The sequence below is a fragment of the Falco cherrug genome, chromosome 20, assembly GCF_023634085.1.
Source record: "Falco cherrug isolate bFalChe1 chromosome 20, bFalChe1.pri, whole genome shotgun sequence".
Lineage (NCBI taxonomy): Eukaryota > Metazoa > Chordata > Aves > Falconiformes > Falconidae > Falco > Falco cherrug.
The window spans coordinates 2,502,547-2,515,811 of NC_073716.1; the positions used below are offsets into that span (position 1 = coordinate 2,502,547).

The 13,265-nt window shown below is 54.2% G+C and overlaps 2 protein-coding genes across 5 annotated transcripts in view; both read left to right on the top strand.

Moving 5' to 3' along the window:
- Positions 1-4,895, top strand: part of SCN4A (sodium voltage-gated channel alpha subunit 4) — a 39,880-nt gene extending 34,985 nt beyond the window's left edge. For all 4 annotated transcript variants that reach the window (XM_014280102.3, XM_027805853.2, XM_005439428.3 and 1 more), the window contains exons 23-26: positions 50-187; positions 352-456; positions 1,165-1,435; positions 1,902-4,895. In XM_014280102.3, coding sequence (XP_014135577.2) covers positions 50-187; positions 352-456; positions 1,165-1,435; positions 1,902-3,094 — 1,707 coding nt within the window. In that variant the 3' untranslated portion in view covers positions 3,095-4,895. The remainder of the gene's footprint in view (positions 1-49; positions 188-351; positions 457-1,164; positions 1,436-1,901) is intronic.
- Positions 4,896-7,299: 2,404 nt separating this feature from the next.
- Positions 7,300-12,848, top strand: CD79B (CD79b molecule). Its single transcript, XM_005439429.4, has 6 exons — positions 7,300-7,475; positions 9,423-9,464; positions 10,297-10,605; positions 11,136-11,254; positions 11,483-11,524; positions 11,877-12,848. Exons 1-6 carry the CDS (start codon positions 7,409-7,411, stop codon positions 11,973-11,975), a joined length of 678 nt encoding a protein of 225 aa, XP_005439486.1. The 5' UTR covers positions 7,300-7,408; the 3' UTR covers positions 11,976-12,848.
- The last annotated feature ends 417 nt before the right edge of the window (positions 12,849-13,265 follow it).

Below are 13,265 nucleotides of genomic sequence, written 5' to 3' on the forward strand. Positions count from 1 at the left end.
ACAATTCCTGAAGAAGGATAGTCTCACATTTCCCATCTCTCCTGGTCAGATTGAAGAGCAACCAGTGTATGAGATCAACCTCTACATGTACATCTACTTCGTCATCTTCATCATCTTCGGTGCCTTCTTCACCCTGAACCTTTTCATCGGCGTCATCATTGACAACTTCAACCAGCAGAAGAAAAAGATAAGTATTTTCTGGGTCCTGCGGCCACTGTTCCCTCCTGAGGTGCTGGTCCAGGATGGGGAGGGGGGGGGACCAGCACGGTCATGGAGCGAGGGGACCAGGGCCACCGTGCTTGGTAGGAAGAGGCAAATTCCCAAGGCTAACAGCTGTGATTCCCTTTATACTTTGGAGGCAAAGATATCTTCATGACAGAAGAGCAGAAGAAATACTATAATGCCATGAAGAAGCTTGGCTCCAAGAAACCCCAGAAGCCCATCCCCAGGCCATCGGTATGTTGGGTTAATCACTATGATTGGGACCAGCTGTCTCCAAGTGGACGAGAAGGGCCTAGGGAAGACCATTTGCCAGGACAAGGGGCCAAATCCTGGCTCCCCATTGCTGCTTTTTAGAAGGACCTTGCTAAGAGCTGGGGCTTCAGAAGAGGTCCACAGCAGGCAGCCCCCTTTGGGTCTGCTCTTCAGCCCTGGGTCTGTTGGCAAGGGTGGGGTGTCCCTTCTGCAGAGATTAGGTGTTTCTCCTAGCTCAGCTCCAAACTCCTCTCTTGAAAGGAGTTAAACTCAGGGAAAGTTCAGCTCTCGGCACTCCTAGAAGGGACGCTGGTCCAGCCAGTACAGAGGCAGTTATGACTCAGGTTTGGTTTTGATAGCCCTCTCAAGTGAGACCTTGTCCATGTGTTTACTTTTGCCCCAATGCATTAGCTGCAGATATAATTAGAAAGCAACTGTCCCCTGTGCCCACATCTCCTGGCTGTGGTGTTACCAGGTGGGCTTCATCCTGCAAGGTGCTGGGTATCCTCCTCCCGGAAGATTTTCTGGGGCCATCAGACCTGTACTGGCCACAACCCTGAGGTTTTCCACATCCTGTTAAATACTGTTCCTTCTTCTCTTTCTGCTGTGTCTTCTGTTTTGTGTCTGTCTGTCCCATGTTCCCACCTCACCTCTGGTTCTCCATCGTCACCCACGTGGCCCGTACGGCAGAACAAGTTTCAAGGGATGGTGTTTGACTTTGTTACCAAGCAAGTCTTTGACATAACCATCATGATCCTGATTTGTCTTAACATGGTGACCATGATGGTAGAAACAGATGATCAAAGCGAACTCAAAACATCTGTTCTCTACATGATAAATCTGGTCTTCATTGTCATCTTCACCGGAGAATGCGTGCTCAAAATGCTCGCCTTGCGTTACTACTACTTCACTATTGGCTGGAACATCTTTGACTTTGTGGTGGTCATCCTCTCCATCTTAGGTGAGTCCTGCTGGTTCCGCAGGGATCCCACTGGATAATGAAGAGTTGGTCTAGCTGATCCACCGCCACCAAGCTGTCATTGGCCACCCCCTTACACACATCCTTTGAGCAGGGCCAAGCCATAGGACCCTGAGACAAGGCAGATATGAGGCCACCCCATGCCACCAGGCTGAGTGGGAGGCTGGGGATGTGTCTCACTCCTCCTTGGTGCTGGGTTCCCCTTGTCTCCATGCTGCCTGGCGCTGCTGAAATGGAGCAGCCAGCATTTAACCTTTGGGTCCATGCTCAGAGTTTATTTTTTAATATGTTCCCCTTTGCCACCAGAGAAGCAGAGCTGCGTGCCATCGGGGTGGCTCATCTCCCTGTATCTGCCCAGCTCTGGCAGGTGGAGCAAAGCAGCTCCACCTCACCTCCCTATGTTGGCTGCAGAGCATGGTAAACTCACTTCTTCTTCATCCCTTCACAGGTATCGTCCTCTCGGACATCATAGAGAAGTACTTCGTATCACCCACCCTCTTCAGGGTCATCAGGCTGGCAAGGATTGGCCGTGTCCTCCGGCTGATCCGAGGGGCGAAAGGCATCCGGACTCTCCTCTTTGCTCTGATGATGTCCCTGCCTGCCCTGTTCAACATTGGCCTCCTGCTTTTCCTCGTCATGTTCATCTACTCCATCTTCGGGATGTCCAACTTTGCCTATGTAAAGAAGGAGGCGGGGATCGATGACATCTTCAACTTTGAAACTTTTGGGAACAGCATCATCTGCCTCTTCCAGATCACCACATCGGCTGGATGGGATGGCCTCCTCAGCCCAATCCTGAACAGCGGTCCTCCCGACTGCGACCCTGACCTGGAAAACCCTGGCAGTTCAGTAAAAGGGGACTGTGGCAACCCATCCATTGGCATCTTCTTCTTCTGCAGCTACATCATCATTTCCTTTCTCATCGTGGTGAACATGTACATTGCCATCATCCTGGAGAACTTCAACGTGGCCACGGAGGAGAGCAGCGAACCCCTCTGTGAAGATGATTTTGAAATGTTTTATGAAACTTGGGAGAAGTTTGACCCAGACGCCACCCAGTTCATTGCGTACAGCACCTTGTCTGACTTTGTAGACACCTTACAGGAGCCACTCAAAATTCCCAAGCCAAACAAGATCAAGCTAATCACCATGGATCTACCCATGGTTGCTGGGGACAAAATCCACTGTCTGGATATCCTGTTTGCCTTGACTAAGGAAGTGCTGGGCGACTCGGGAGAGATGGATGCCTTGAAGGCCACCATGGAGGAGAAGTTCATGGCTGCAAACCCCTCAAAGGTGTCCTACGAACCCATCACCACCACTCTGAAAAGGAAACACGAGGAAGTCTGTGCTACAAAAATCCAGAGGGCTTTCCGGAGGTACCTCCTGAGGCGCTCGGTGAAGCAGGCATCCTACATGTACCGGCACAGTAAGGACGAGGATGCTCTGAAAGAGGACGCACCCGAGAAGGAAGGCCTGATCGCCACCAAAATGCACGAGATGTATGGGAACAGTGGGACAGATGTGGAGACAGCCCCTGCCATTGGTCTTGTGCCCATTCCCAGCTCAGAGACGCCAGATGCTCCAGGTGAAGCAAAAGTGTGTGATAAGGAACGTGTTGTGAAAGAGTCGCTGGTATAACAGAAGGAGGCTTCCATCTCTTGCCCAGCCTGAAAAGACTTCATTCGTATCTCCTTTTCAAGAGCTCTTCCATATACAGATCAATAGATCTTAGATATTGAGCTAATTTCAGATATTTCAAGTAGACAACTTTCGAAGCAGGATCTCTTACCGATCCTTGTTGTTACAGATCACTGCACTTACAAACAGTTTAAGAGTTTTTTTCTTATGAGAATTAAATGTGAAATCTCTTGTTGGTGAAAGAGAAACATTCTAGTTTTGAAATGATCTCATCATGGTAACGATGTTTTTCGACATTAACAAACGAGTATGGCTGTCCCTTTACTTAAAGTAATTATTAATGTTATTTCACAGTTAAGAGATTTTCTTGTGTATTATTCTTCCAGAGTGCAGCCGAGTAGTGACAGATGAGCCAAGTGAAATAATATTAAGAATAATTACCGAAAAGAACAAGGTTTTGTGAACAAAAATCTTCAATGTCTTAAAGTAGCACCTTTCTTTTGAATATTTGAATAAGCTTTATGGATTATTTTTTGTTACATACAGAGAAAGTGCAATTATGTCTTAATGATTTGTTTGCATAGCCCAAACAAAGCATCTGCAGATATGTTCTCAGGGTTAAATATCAGGTTTTAAAGGTCTTTGAATATGCATTGAAATCATAAATTATTCAGGTCTTTACGGTACGAATGTAAACAGTATTTATAGTGACGCTTCTTCTCTGTTTTCCCATTTCATCCAGATTTTGTGGCAGGAAAGCCACTGGCAAGGGTAGGGTTTGGGAAAACCTTCTCCAGGAATCCCCAGTCCCCGTAACCCCTAGAAACCCTCTAGGGTTCCTTCAAGCCCCATAGCAAGAGGAAACATCCCACTGGAGCGCTCTTGATTAGCCGTAATTAACAAGATGCATCCCCAGGGCTCGGAGCAGGTGTTTGAACGGTCCTTGCAGCGAGCCGCTTTGGCGGGGTCCCTGAAGCCCATCAGCCACTGAGCACCGGGAGCTTTAAGGTGATGAATGGTCCCACCGGGGTGGACATCCCAGAATGCTCAGGCAGAGCATCCCTCCCTCGGCTGGGGCTCTGGAGGGGACCCAGCGGCACGTGCTGGCATCTCTGCTGAGCCAGGCAGGTCCTTGCCAGGAACCCTCCTGGCAGAGGAGCGTTCTCCCGGGGTGGGGGGGAAAGGGTTTTGCTGCTCTTTACACAGGTGGGCAAAAGGAAAACAAATCAAGAAAATTGTGCAAAAGGCCCCGAGTTCAGCTCTGGACTGGCATCTGCCTTCGAAAGGGGGAAAAAAAAACCCCTCCTGATCAAAACAAACATGAACCAAAACCTCTTCCACTTAAAACAAGGGCTGCTTCTTGAAGTCAAAGGGTCTGTCTTTTTGTATTATTAATATAATAATAATATATTTTGTTTTTCTTGGGCTTGTTTTGGCGCTGAGCCGTTACGGATGCCCCATGTTCAGGCTGGCCAGGGGCGGTGCTGAGCTTGCTTGCATCCATGTGCTGTCAGCCAGGCGGCAGAGCCAGGGTCGCTCTGCTTATCCCGTGGCGTTGTGCTTTCCTTTCCGTGTTGTGTAGGGTGATGCTCCCTGGAACAGGAGCCCGTGCTGCTTTCAGTGGCGTTTGCATGGGAAGCATCCACGGCACGGCAGTTTCCAGGCCGGATTGTGGTTCACAATCGATGCTGCTTGTACGTATGTGTCGTCGGTGATGGAAAAAATGCCAAAGAGCAGGATTTGTGTGAGCTAAAGCCATTCTTCTTTGTACATTTCTTAAAATAAACAACTGTAAATGGTCTATTATTACAAAACTAAATGTGTTGGTGTGTGTTAGAGGGGAAAAATGTTTTCCCTGACCCTGGGAGGGGTAAATGCACCCTCCTTTTTCTCCAAGGAGATATGGGGAGACCCTGTGCATGACCTTGGCTGGACCTGCTGTCCTCAGCAGGACCTGGTGGTCCCATCCTGAACAAGAGACCCCCCTGGGCTGCCTCCCCGAGCATCTCCAGCCCAGCCCAGCCCCCAGCGCTTCTGCTCTGCTCATGAATACATCCCCTGGAGCCCTTGTGCCTCACGGCAATGAGCCCTGACCCTAGAAGCTATTGGAGATGCTGCTGCAGGTCCAACCAAGGAGAGAGAGGTGGGCTTGGAGGAGGTGCAGCCCCCCTAGGCTGCCCCGTAGCAGGCTCTGGGGGGCCAACCAGCCCCACCGGCCATGCGGGAGCAGCTCAGCATCACAAGGAGAAGGCTGCAGGTGGGTGAAGGAGGTTTCTGCGTCAATGTGTGGCTGGAGGAGGAGCCGCCTCCAGGACCTGCTGACGTCCCCAAGGGCCATGGCACGGTCTCACCACCGTGTTTTTTCTCTCACTGGAACAGCTCGTCCCAGGGCCAGTGTAATTCAAGTTAGGAGCATCACGGTACCATACAGGCAGGGGGCTGGAGAGAGGAGGTGACACAACCCACCATCCCTGTCATCCTGTGGCGGGGGAGAGGACAGCAGTGAAACCCAAGCCTTGATGAATAGGAATGGGCTGGAGAAGGGTGCAGCTGCCCGGCAGCAGCTCTGCTGTGCCCACAGGGCATGGTCTGGCCAGGTGCCGTGGGCTGGGGAGCCAGGGTGGCCCAGGGGATGAGGCATGGGGACACAGGACCCTTCCCATGCAGCCATCAGGTCTCCCTACATCCTGTGCCACTGGGTACTGTAAGCACAGGGGACTTCAAGGGGAGACCAAGCCCCTCTGGACCAGCCCTGTGCCTGCTCAAGGGTTCCAAGGAGCCTGCGAGCAGTGCACCGGGGTAGTTTGCCACCGTCACTGCAAACCCTTTAGTTTGTGCCCCGCTCCTGGCATCGCCTTGCAGGGCTTTCCCAGGCACCTCCAGCATCTCTGCCTCGCTCATCGCAGCTCCCACCTCCAACCCCTGGGCTTGATAAAAATCACTCCAGTGCCTGCCGAGCGTATGGGGATGCCCTGTTGCTTTTGCCTTGCCGGGACGTCATGGCCAAGCTGTGATTTTCTAACAAGACCTGGAGTGATGGCAGCAGGTACAGCACCACGCACGGCGTGACTTGCCTGCTCTTTCAGGAGAGAGCACCTCTCCCATCATCTCTCTTTCCCTCCTGGGGCCAGCCCTTCTCTGGAAACCTTTATTTCTCTCTTTCTTGTTTCGTGTCCCCTTGTGTACAGGGTGAGGCTCAGGCCGGTTCCCAACAGCCACCAGATGCTCAGAACCAGCAAAAAAGCCACCAAAGCTGCAGAAGGTGAAGGTGTGGGGAGGGCCCAGGCAGAGAGACCCAGGCTCTGGGGACCAACGGTTGGCAGAAGTACCCAAAGGTGTTTTTCACATGGAGTTACAGTTCAGTGCTCATCCGCAGCCAGTAAGTCACAGGAGGGCATGGCATGGTGGAAAAGCGTATTTCTGCATCAGAGCAAAGTAGGGGACAGAGCTCACCTTGGGGTGCCACGTTGCACTTCCCCAGGGACTGGCTGTCTCCAAAGGACTCACAGAGAAGGGTCTCAGTCATGGAAAATAGGGTGTGGAGAAGGATGGGCATGGCAGGCACCCAGGGAGGTGACACCTCATTTTGGCCATCTCTCTCCTCTTCCAGATTTCATCCTTCCCTGGAAGGCTGGCTTCAGAGACAATCCAGAATGCAGGATGAGAGCTGGGGGACCAGTCCCGGTGCACCCCACAATAAGCAGAGAGCAGAAACCCCACAAACATCCCCTCTTCCCACCCCATTCCTGCTCCAGCTCTTGCAACTGGGCCAGCATCAGCCCTGTCCATCAACCGCAGGGTTAAATGCGCCGGGGGAGGGGCGGAGGGGGGAGCAGGGGGATCTGCCCATGCTGCTGTGGAGCTGGGATGCCACCCTGGGGGTCACCTACATCTTCTACCCCCACAGAAGCGAGGACATGCTGCCAGTCACATCCCACTCCCTGGGCACATTCCCGTGCTCGGCCCCGGTTTGGCATCACCAAGCACTTTGCAGATGGGCTCATCTCTGGTTCTGGTGCAGACCTACACCAGTCACGGTCACCTCCATCAAATAACGAGCACAGCCCAGGGACACGAGGCTGGACAGGGCGCAGGGCGCAGGCACCAGCCACCCCAGCGTCTGCGCTGCATTCAAAACCAGCCCCAAGGGGAAAGTCCCCGTCGAGGAGGATTTACATGAGCAGGAAAGGGGCTGTCTTGTAGCAGCAGCTTTGCCATTTTTAGGTACGGAGGCCAAGGTGGTTGGAGAGGCTGCGGGGTATTGCAGAAGCAAGGGCCATCGACTGGATGCTTCCCTGCCCTTTGCAGTGAAAGATGGCTGGGTTTTGCACGAGAGTCTGGGTGCTCCAGGTGAACCTCTGGCTGATGGCTCTGGTCACAGGTAGGTGTCGAAGACGGGCTTTGCATTTCAGAGCAAGGAAACACGCAGCAAGGAGATGCACCAGCACGCATCCCTTGCTTAGTGCACCCAGGGACTTCACCCAGGTCTGGCTTTAAATGCATTTGTTTTAAGCTTTGCAATCACCGCTCTCAGTCCTGCTTTGTGCAGGGAGCCAGCCCACGGCGCAGCGGAGCCAGGGAGGACCCCCGGGGGCTTGGGGCTCAACACCTGCATCGGGTTCAGGGTTTTGCTTCCCGTTGGGGTGCAGTGACAGGACACTTTCTCAGATGGCCAGCTGGCTTTGGCAGGAGCCCGGTGCTGTGGGGGTGCAGAGCCTGCCCGGTTGTGGTTGCAGGTGGCAGGAAAGAAGGGCTGTTGAGGATGGGGCCAGGACATCACTGAGGCCATGGACAAGCCACATCCCTTTGCTCCGTGGGGTTCAGTGCCTGGGAGTGGAGGAGAAATGGGAGAAAAAATCCTCTTGAACATGATTTGTAGGCCCTGGTTGAACATCCCTGTGCTGATCCCCTTTGCAGCCCCATGGAGAAACAGCAGCTAAACCTGGGACACAGCTCCTGTTCCCATCCAACCCCTCTTGCTCAGTGCAGGGACACCCACAAAAACCTGCAGCAGATCCCACCCTATGCTGGGGAAACTTGTGTTCTCCAGAGAAAGGGTATCTAGGGTATCTAAAGGGTTTCTGTTGGGTGACTGCTCAAGTCCAGCACAGATTCGAGGTCACAGAGTTTCATTCTGGCTCTTGTGGTGGCTTCATGAGGAGAGGGGAAGCTCAGCTCACCCGTGGTTGCAATGGAAATCTTGGTTTTGAGGTGTGTGAGGACTTTCAGGGTGAGGGACCAGCCCGATCTTCATTTAGAAACACCAACAAGACACGGATGGCAAAGCCCTGTGTCTCAGCTGTCTGGCAGGACTACAGGTGGCAGGGACACATACCCAACACACAGCCCAGGCAAGGCGCATCTCCTCATCTCAGAAAAAAAGAAATGGGGCTGAAGGGGAGAGTTTGCCCGCAGAGATGTAGTTGCTGGAGGTGAACAGGGCAGCATGGACATGGAAGAGGCTCTGGGGGAGGGAGGGGAGCCCAAGGCTGAGCCAGGAGGTCCCTGCCAGGCTGCTGCTCAGGGCAGAAGGGTCTGCAGCAGGGTGGCAAGGCTCGGGGCAAAGCTCAGGCTAGGGAGCTGAACCTTCCTTCTTCTTCTTCTGAGGGGAGTTTTGCAGCTGCCCCAAGATGCTGGGAGGCAGTGCAGCCCCCACCTCCATGCATCTTCCCCACAGGGGTCTGGCGAGGGCTCAGCAAGCAGAGCTGGGCACTGAAGCGCTGCGGTAAACAGGGCTGGTGCTTCCTGCCCAGCTGCAGCAAGAGGAACCGAGGCACAGGGGCACTGGAGCTGCGGGCAGGGGCACCCATGGGTGCTGGGGGGTCTCTGCCTCACCCCGCTTCCTGCACCACATCGCAGGTCCCACAGCTCCATCCTGCTCTTGTCCTGGGGGGCTGCACGGCCTCAGGGTCTGAGAAGTCCCCTGGCCACTGTGGGGCTCCAAGACCAGGGAAGCCCCAGCAGGGAAAGTGTTTCTGCTTGACTCAGAAAATGGAGAGTGTAAATAAAGATGCGTGAGTCTGTCTGGACCCTTTCTGAGAGGTGCCAGCCTGGGGGAATATTAATAGCAAAGGCAGGTTTCACTAGGATGCCAACCTGAAAGTTAGAGAAGAGTCAGAAGATGGGACAGAAATTGAAGGGTTTGAACCCAAACCTGCGCTGCCCCATGTGCTCTGAGTGGGGCTCTGGCTGATGCTCCTGAGCACTCCACCCCATAAGGAGTGGGCGCAAAGGGCCCACGGTACATGCCATCCCACACGGGACATCCTACATGGGCTTGACCTACATGGCCTCTTGGCCACTGTCTCATGGCCCTTCTGTGTTGCAGGTGGGATCTCAGCAGACCAGAACAGCACCAGGAGCAGCACAGGTAACCGCTCAGACGCACTGTGGTCTTTCCCTGCCTGTGTCCCCCAGGTCCTCCCTGTCCTCACTGGCTATGCCATGAAGGTGCCCATCCCCTGCAGAGCAGGAGATGTCCCATCACCCACAGGCCTTCTCCATCACAAAGGCAATTCCGAGGCTGTGACCTCCTCCAGGGCACTTCCCCAGCCCTGCAGCTTGCTCTCCCTCTGCCAAGTGGGATCCGTTTTGTCTTCCCTAAACACACACACGTTTGTCCTCTGCATTTGCAGAGCACGTGGCACGGACAAGCCATGCCTTGGGACCAGCCACGGGGCTCACACACACAGCGCTCGCACCGTTCCCACCCACAGGGTATTAAGCACGAATTCTGCAACCCAAACAAGTCCTCAAACTCCCCGGCTCTGGGACCAAAACACAGGCAAAAACACAAAATACAGCAACATGCAAAAAGTGTGGAAGCATGAGAGAAGCCAGCTGGGGAGATAGGTTTGTCCGAGCAAAGGCTCCATGGTACGTGCCAGCACAGCCTGGAATTCTGGAGATGCACAGAGAGAAGGGTGGGAGCAGCAAAAAAGTATTTGAGTGAAGCCATTCCCACAGAAAAAGGAGTTTCCATCAAAAGCATGTTTTCACCAAAAGTCTCTGGTTTCTACCCCCAGATGATTATAATCCACCAAAACAAAGCTGAATGCTCAAAAGCAGTACAATCCATGGAAATGGAAAACTCTTGACTTGGGAGATGCTGGGGGGGGGGGTGTCTCATGGGAGCATCTTTTATTCTGACACTCCCAGGCACCAGGTCCTTGCTTGCCATGACGACCCTTGTTCCCTGACAGGCAGCAGGTGCCCCATGGTGCAGCAGCATCCGCGCTACGTAGCAGCCAAGAAGAACATGCCCGTCCACTTCATCTGCTACACCCAGGAGCCCCATAGCATGCAGTGGTACAAAGCAGAAAAGGACAGCAATGACCTCTATGAGCTGGATTATAGCACCTCCCGCTACAGCATCGAGAGGAAAGCCCACCTCATCAACTTCACCATCTCCAGGATCACCTACGAGGACAACGGCATCTATGTGTGTGACAGCAAGAACCGCACGGCAGAGAGGCGGCCGCACTTGTGCGGGACAGAGCTTAAAGTCCTGAGTGAGTGGGAGCTCCCCATCCTCCATGCACCCCAAGGAGACGTTCCTTCTCCTTCTCTCACCCCTTCCCCCTCTATATGAACCTCACATCATGCTCCTATGCACCCACCTTTCCCCATGCTGGTGGGACCCTTTCAGATAGAACTGTAGATGCTCCATGGCACCACAGAGATTTCTTTGCTCGTTGCCAGCCACCAACCAGTGGGACAACCTTCCCCGGTTTGCCCTGGCATGTCCATCCTGCCAAAACACATCCCAGGGACTGCGTTCTCCTAATAAATCAGATTTTTCCTGGTCCTGGTTAGTGGTGGGTCCTGCCCAAGGTGTCTCACCCCAGAGCTGGTCCTTGATGCCAACCCCAGGGCCAGTTCACAATGCTCTGGTCTCTCCTGAGGGGAGGGCATGTCACCCTGGTTCCTCCCGTCCGCTCTGGCTGACACATGAGCCTGTGGCCATGCTGAGCTCACCCCTGTTTCCTGGGAGCCTGGCACAAGGTGGGACTTGGGGATCTTCCTGTGCTGCTGCTCCCAGGTCACAGCAACATCCAGCAGCTCCAGAGCAGGAACACCCTGAAAGATGCTATCATCATTATCCAGTCCATCCTGCTTGTCATCTTCATCAGCATCCCCATGCTCCTCTTCCTGGATAAGGTAAGTGACAGTGTCTCCAGCGGCAGGGATGTCCCCAGCTTCACTGCTGCGGTGCTCACAGCACCATCCTGCTGAAGTGGGAAAGTAAGCATCTAAAATGGTGTTGGGGACTGCATGGATTCGCCTGTGGAAGCAGTGGGACCTGGCCTCAGGGGACAATGCCGGGGACAGGGAGTGGGAGGATCTCGGTGAGTGCTGACACCCAGCCTGTGACTCTCTTCTCCATAGGCTGAAGGCAAGCAAAGCCCAGAGGAGGACCATACCTATGAGGTAATGCTGCATTTATTACAGAAGTACCTTTGTAATATCAACCTGAGCCTTGAAATAGCCAGTTGTGCCCTTGCTGGGCGTCTGCCAGGGACCACCAGCCCTCGCAGGGCGCATCAGGGCACCTTCCTCCCAAGTGCCTGTTGCACATCAGCCTTGAAGATCTGCTCATAAAACCAAGCCAAGCTCTGAGCCCATCCAGCCATCTATCTTCATCTTCTCTCTCAGAAGCTGCCCCGATCTCTGAGGGAATAGCCTGGAGATGGGTCCCCACTTGGGGGTCCCAAAGGGGGATGCTCTGTGCATGGAACCGTGGTCCTGCACCCGTGTCTTAACCTTCTTCTTCTTGGTGCAGGGCCTGGAGGTGGAGCAGATAGCCACCTACGAGGACATCACTCCTTTCCGGGACGTGAAGGCCAAGTGGACAGTTGGGGAGCACCCAGGTGAAGAGTGAGGGGTCCTGCACCCACCACCAGGCTGGCACCGGTGGCACGGCCCCCTGCCAGCACCCTGCCAGCACCGGCAGGGACAGGCCCCCGGCTTCTGCCCTGGACCCCTGGCTCCTGCCCTGGACCACTGGGCTGCGATCCCAGGCTGAAAATCACCTCCAGCAGCCTTGCACGGAGCTCAAGTCCTGCTGCCCTTGGGTGCTGGCTTTGCTGCACCCAGGCTGCGCCCACCAAGGCTGCCCTGCCCCAGCTGCCCCTCTTACCGCCCCGCTGATGAACCCCTAAAGCCTATGTAGAAATTAGGAGCCACCTGCAAGCCCCCTGGCAGCAAACTGGCCCCAAACCCCAGGCAGCCCCACACCGCGGCGCTGAGCTCCTGCATGGTTAATGCAATGGAAGCACCAGGGTGGGTGGTGGGTCTCCTCCAGCTCTACCATCCTTGGAAAGGAGAGGACCAGGCACGATCACTCTTCATGCTGCAAGGACCCTCCTGCGCTGCAAGACCCTGCTGCAGCCCTGGCAGAGGAGCCGAGGTGAGCAGCACCATGTGGGCAATATAACAAGTGAATTATGGGCCACTGTTTAGCTCGCAAGCCATGGAGGTGTCCAGCAGGCCAAGCTGGCAGTTTTCTGAGGAGAGTCCTCCAAAAGCACCTCTTTCTCCCCAAAGACTACAGGAAAAGTTGAGGAGACGGCTCTCACCCAGAGAGTCTTGCACAAGGCTTGCTCCTCTCCAGGCAAGAGCTGGTCCATGCCACAAGGACGTCCCCATGGTGAGGGACGTGTGCAACCTCAGAACCTGTGGGAAAGTTGTACACTGTGGGACACAAATGTCCAACTGCTTTTTGAAGTCCTAATAAAGGTAATGGGTAAATTCACATCCTGCTCCGTCCTGCCGTGCCTGGGCCAGGGGTGTCCCATAACCCTGCTGCAGGTGTCAGAGGGATGCGCTGGGAATAAGGAACAGCTTTTCATGGGTCCACCTTAGCTAGAAACCAAACTTCACCCCATCAGAGTCCCGAGCCCAGTGATGGTAAAGCCGAGAGCAGCCGTGAGGCTCCCCTGGAAGCTCTCGCTGAGCATGCACAGGAGGACCCCCATGGTCCCATGACATCAGCTTGGGACGGGACACAAAGACCATCACCAGGACCCAAAGCAGGAGAACAGGACCCAGGGCCAGGAGCTCAGCAGCCGGCTACATCTGGTGTCACAAGAGAAGCTAAAAACATCTGCAGAGGAGCAGAGCAGTGCTAATTGGTTTTGTTAATAAAAGCTATCAAGGCATGACACCAGCA

Bases quoted from the DNA above. Each gene is read 5' to 3' on its own strand.
- CD79B (XM_005439429.4), top strand. From the start codon at position 7,409: ATGGCTGGGTTTTGCACGAGAGTCTGGGTGCTCCAGGTGAACCTCTGG. The intron at 10,606-11,135 runs GTGAGTGGGAGC...TGCTGCTCCCAG, and splicing joins GACAGAGCTTAAAGTCCTGA to GTCACAGCAACATCCAGCAG. The intron at 11,525-11,876 runs GTAATGCTGCAT...TTCTTGGTGCAG, and splicing joins AGGAGGACCATACCTATGAG to GGCCTGGAGGTGGAGCAGAT.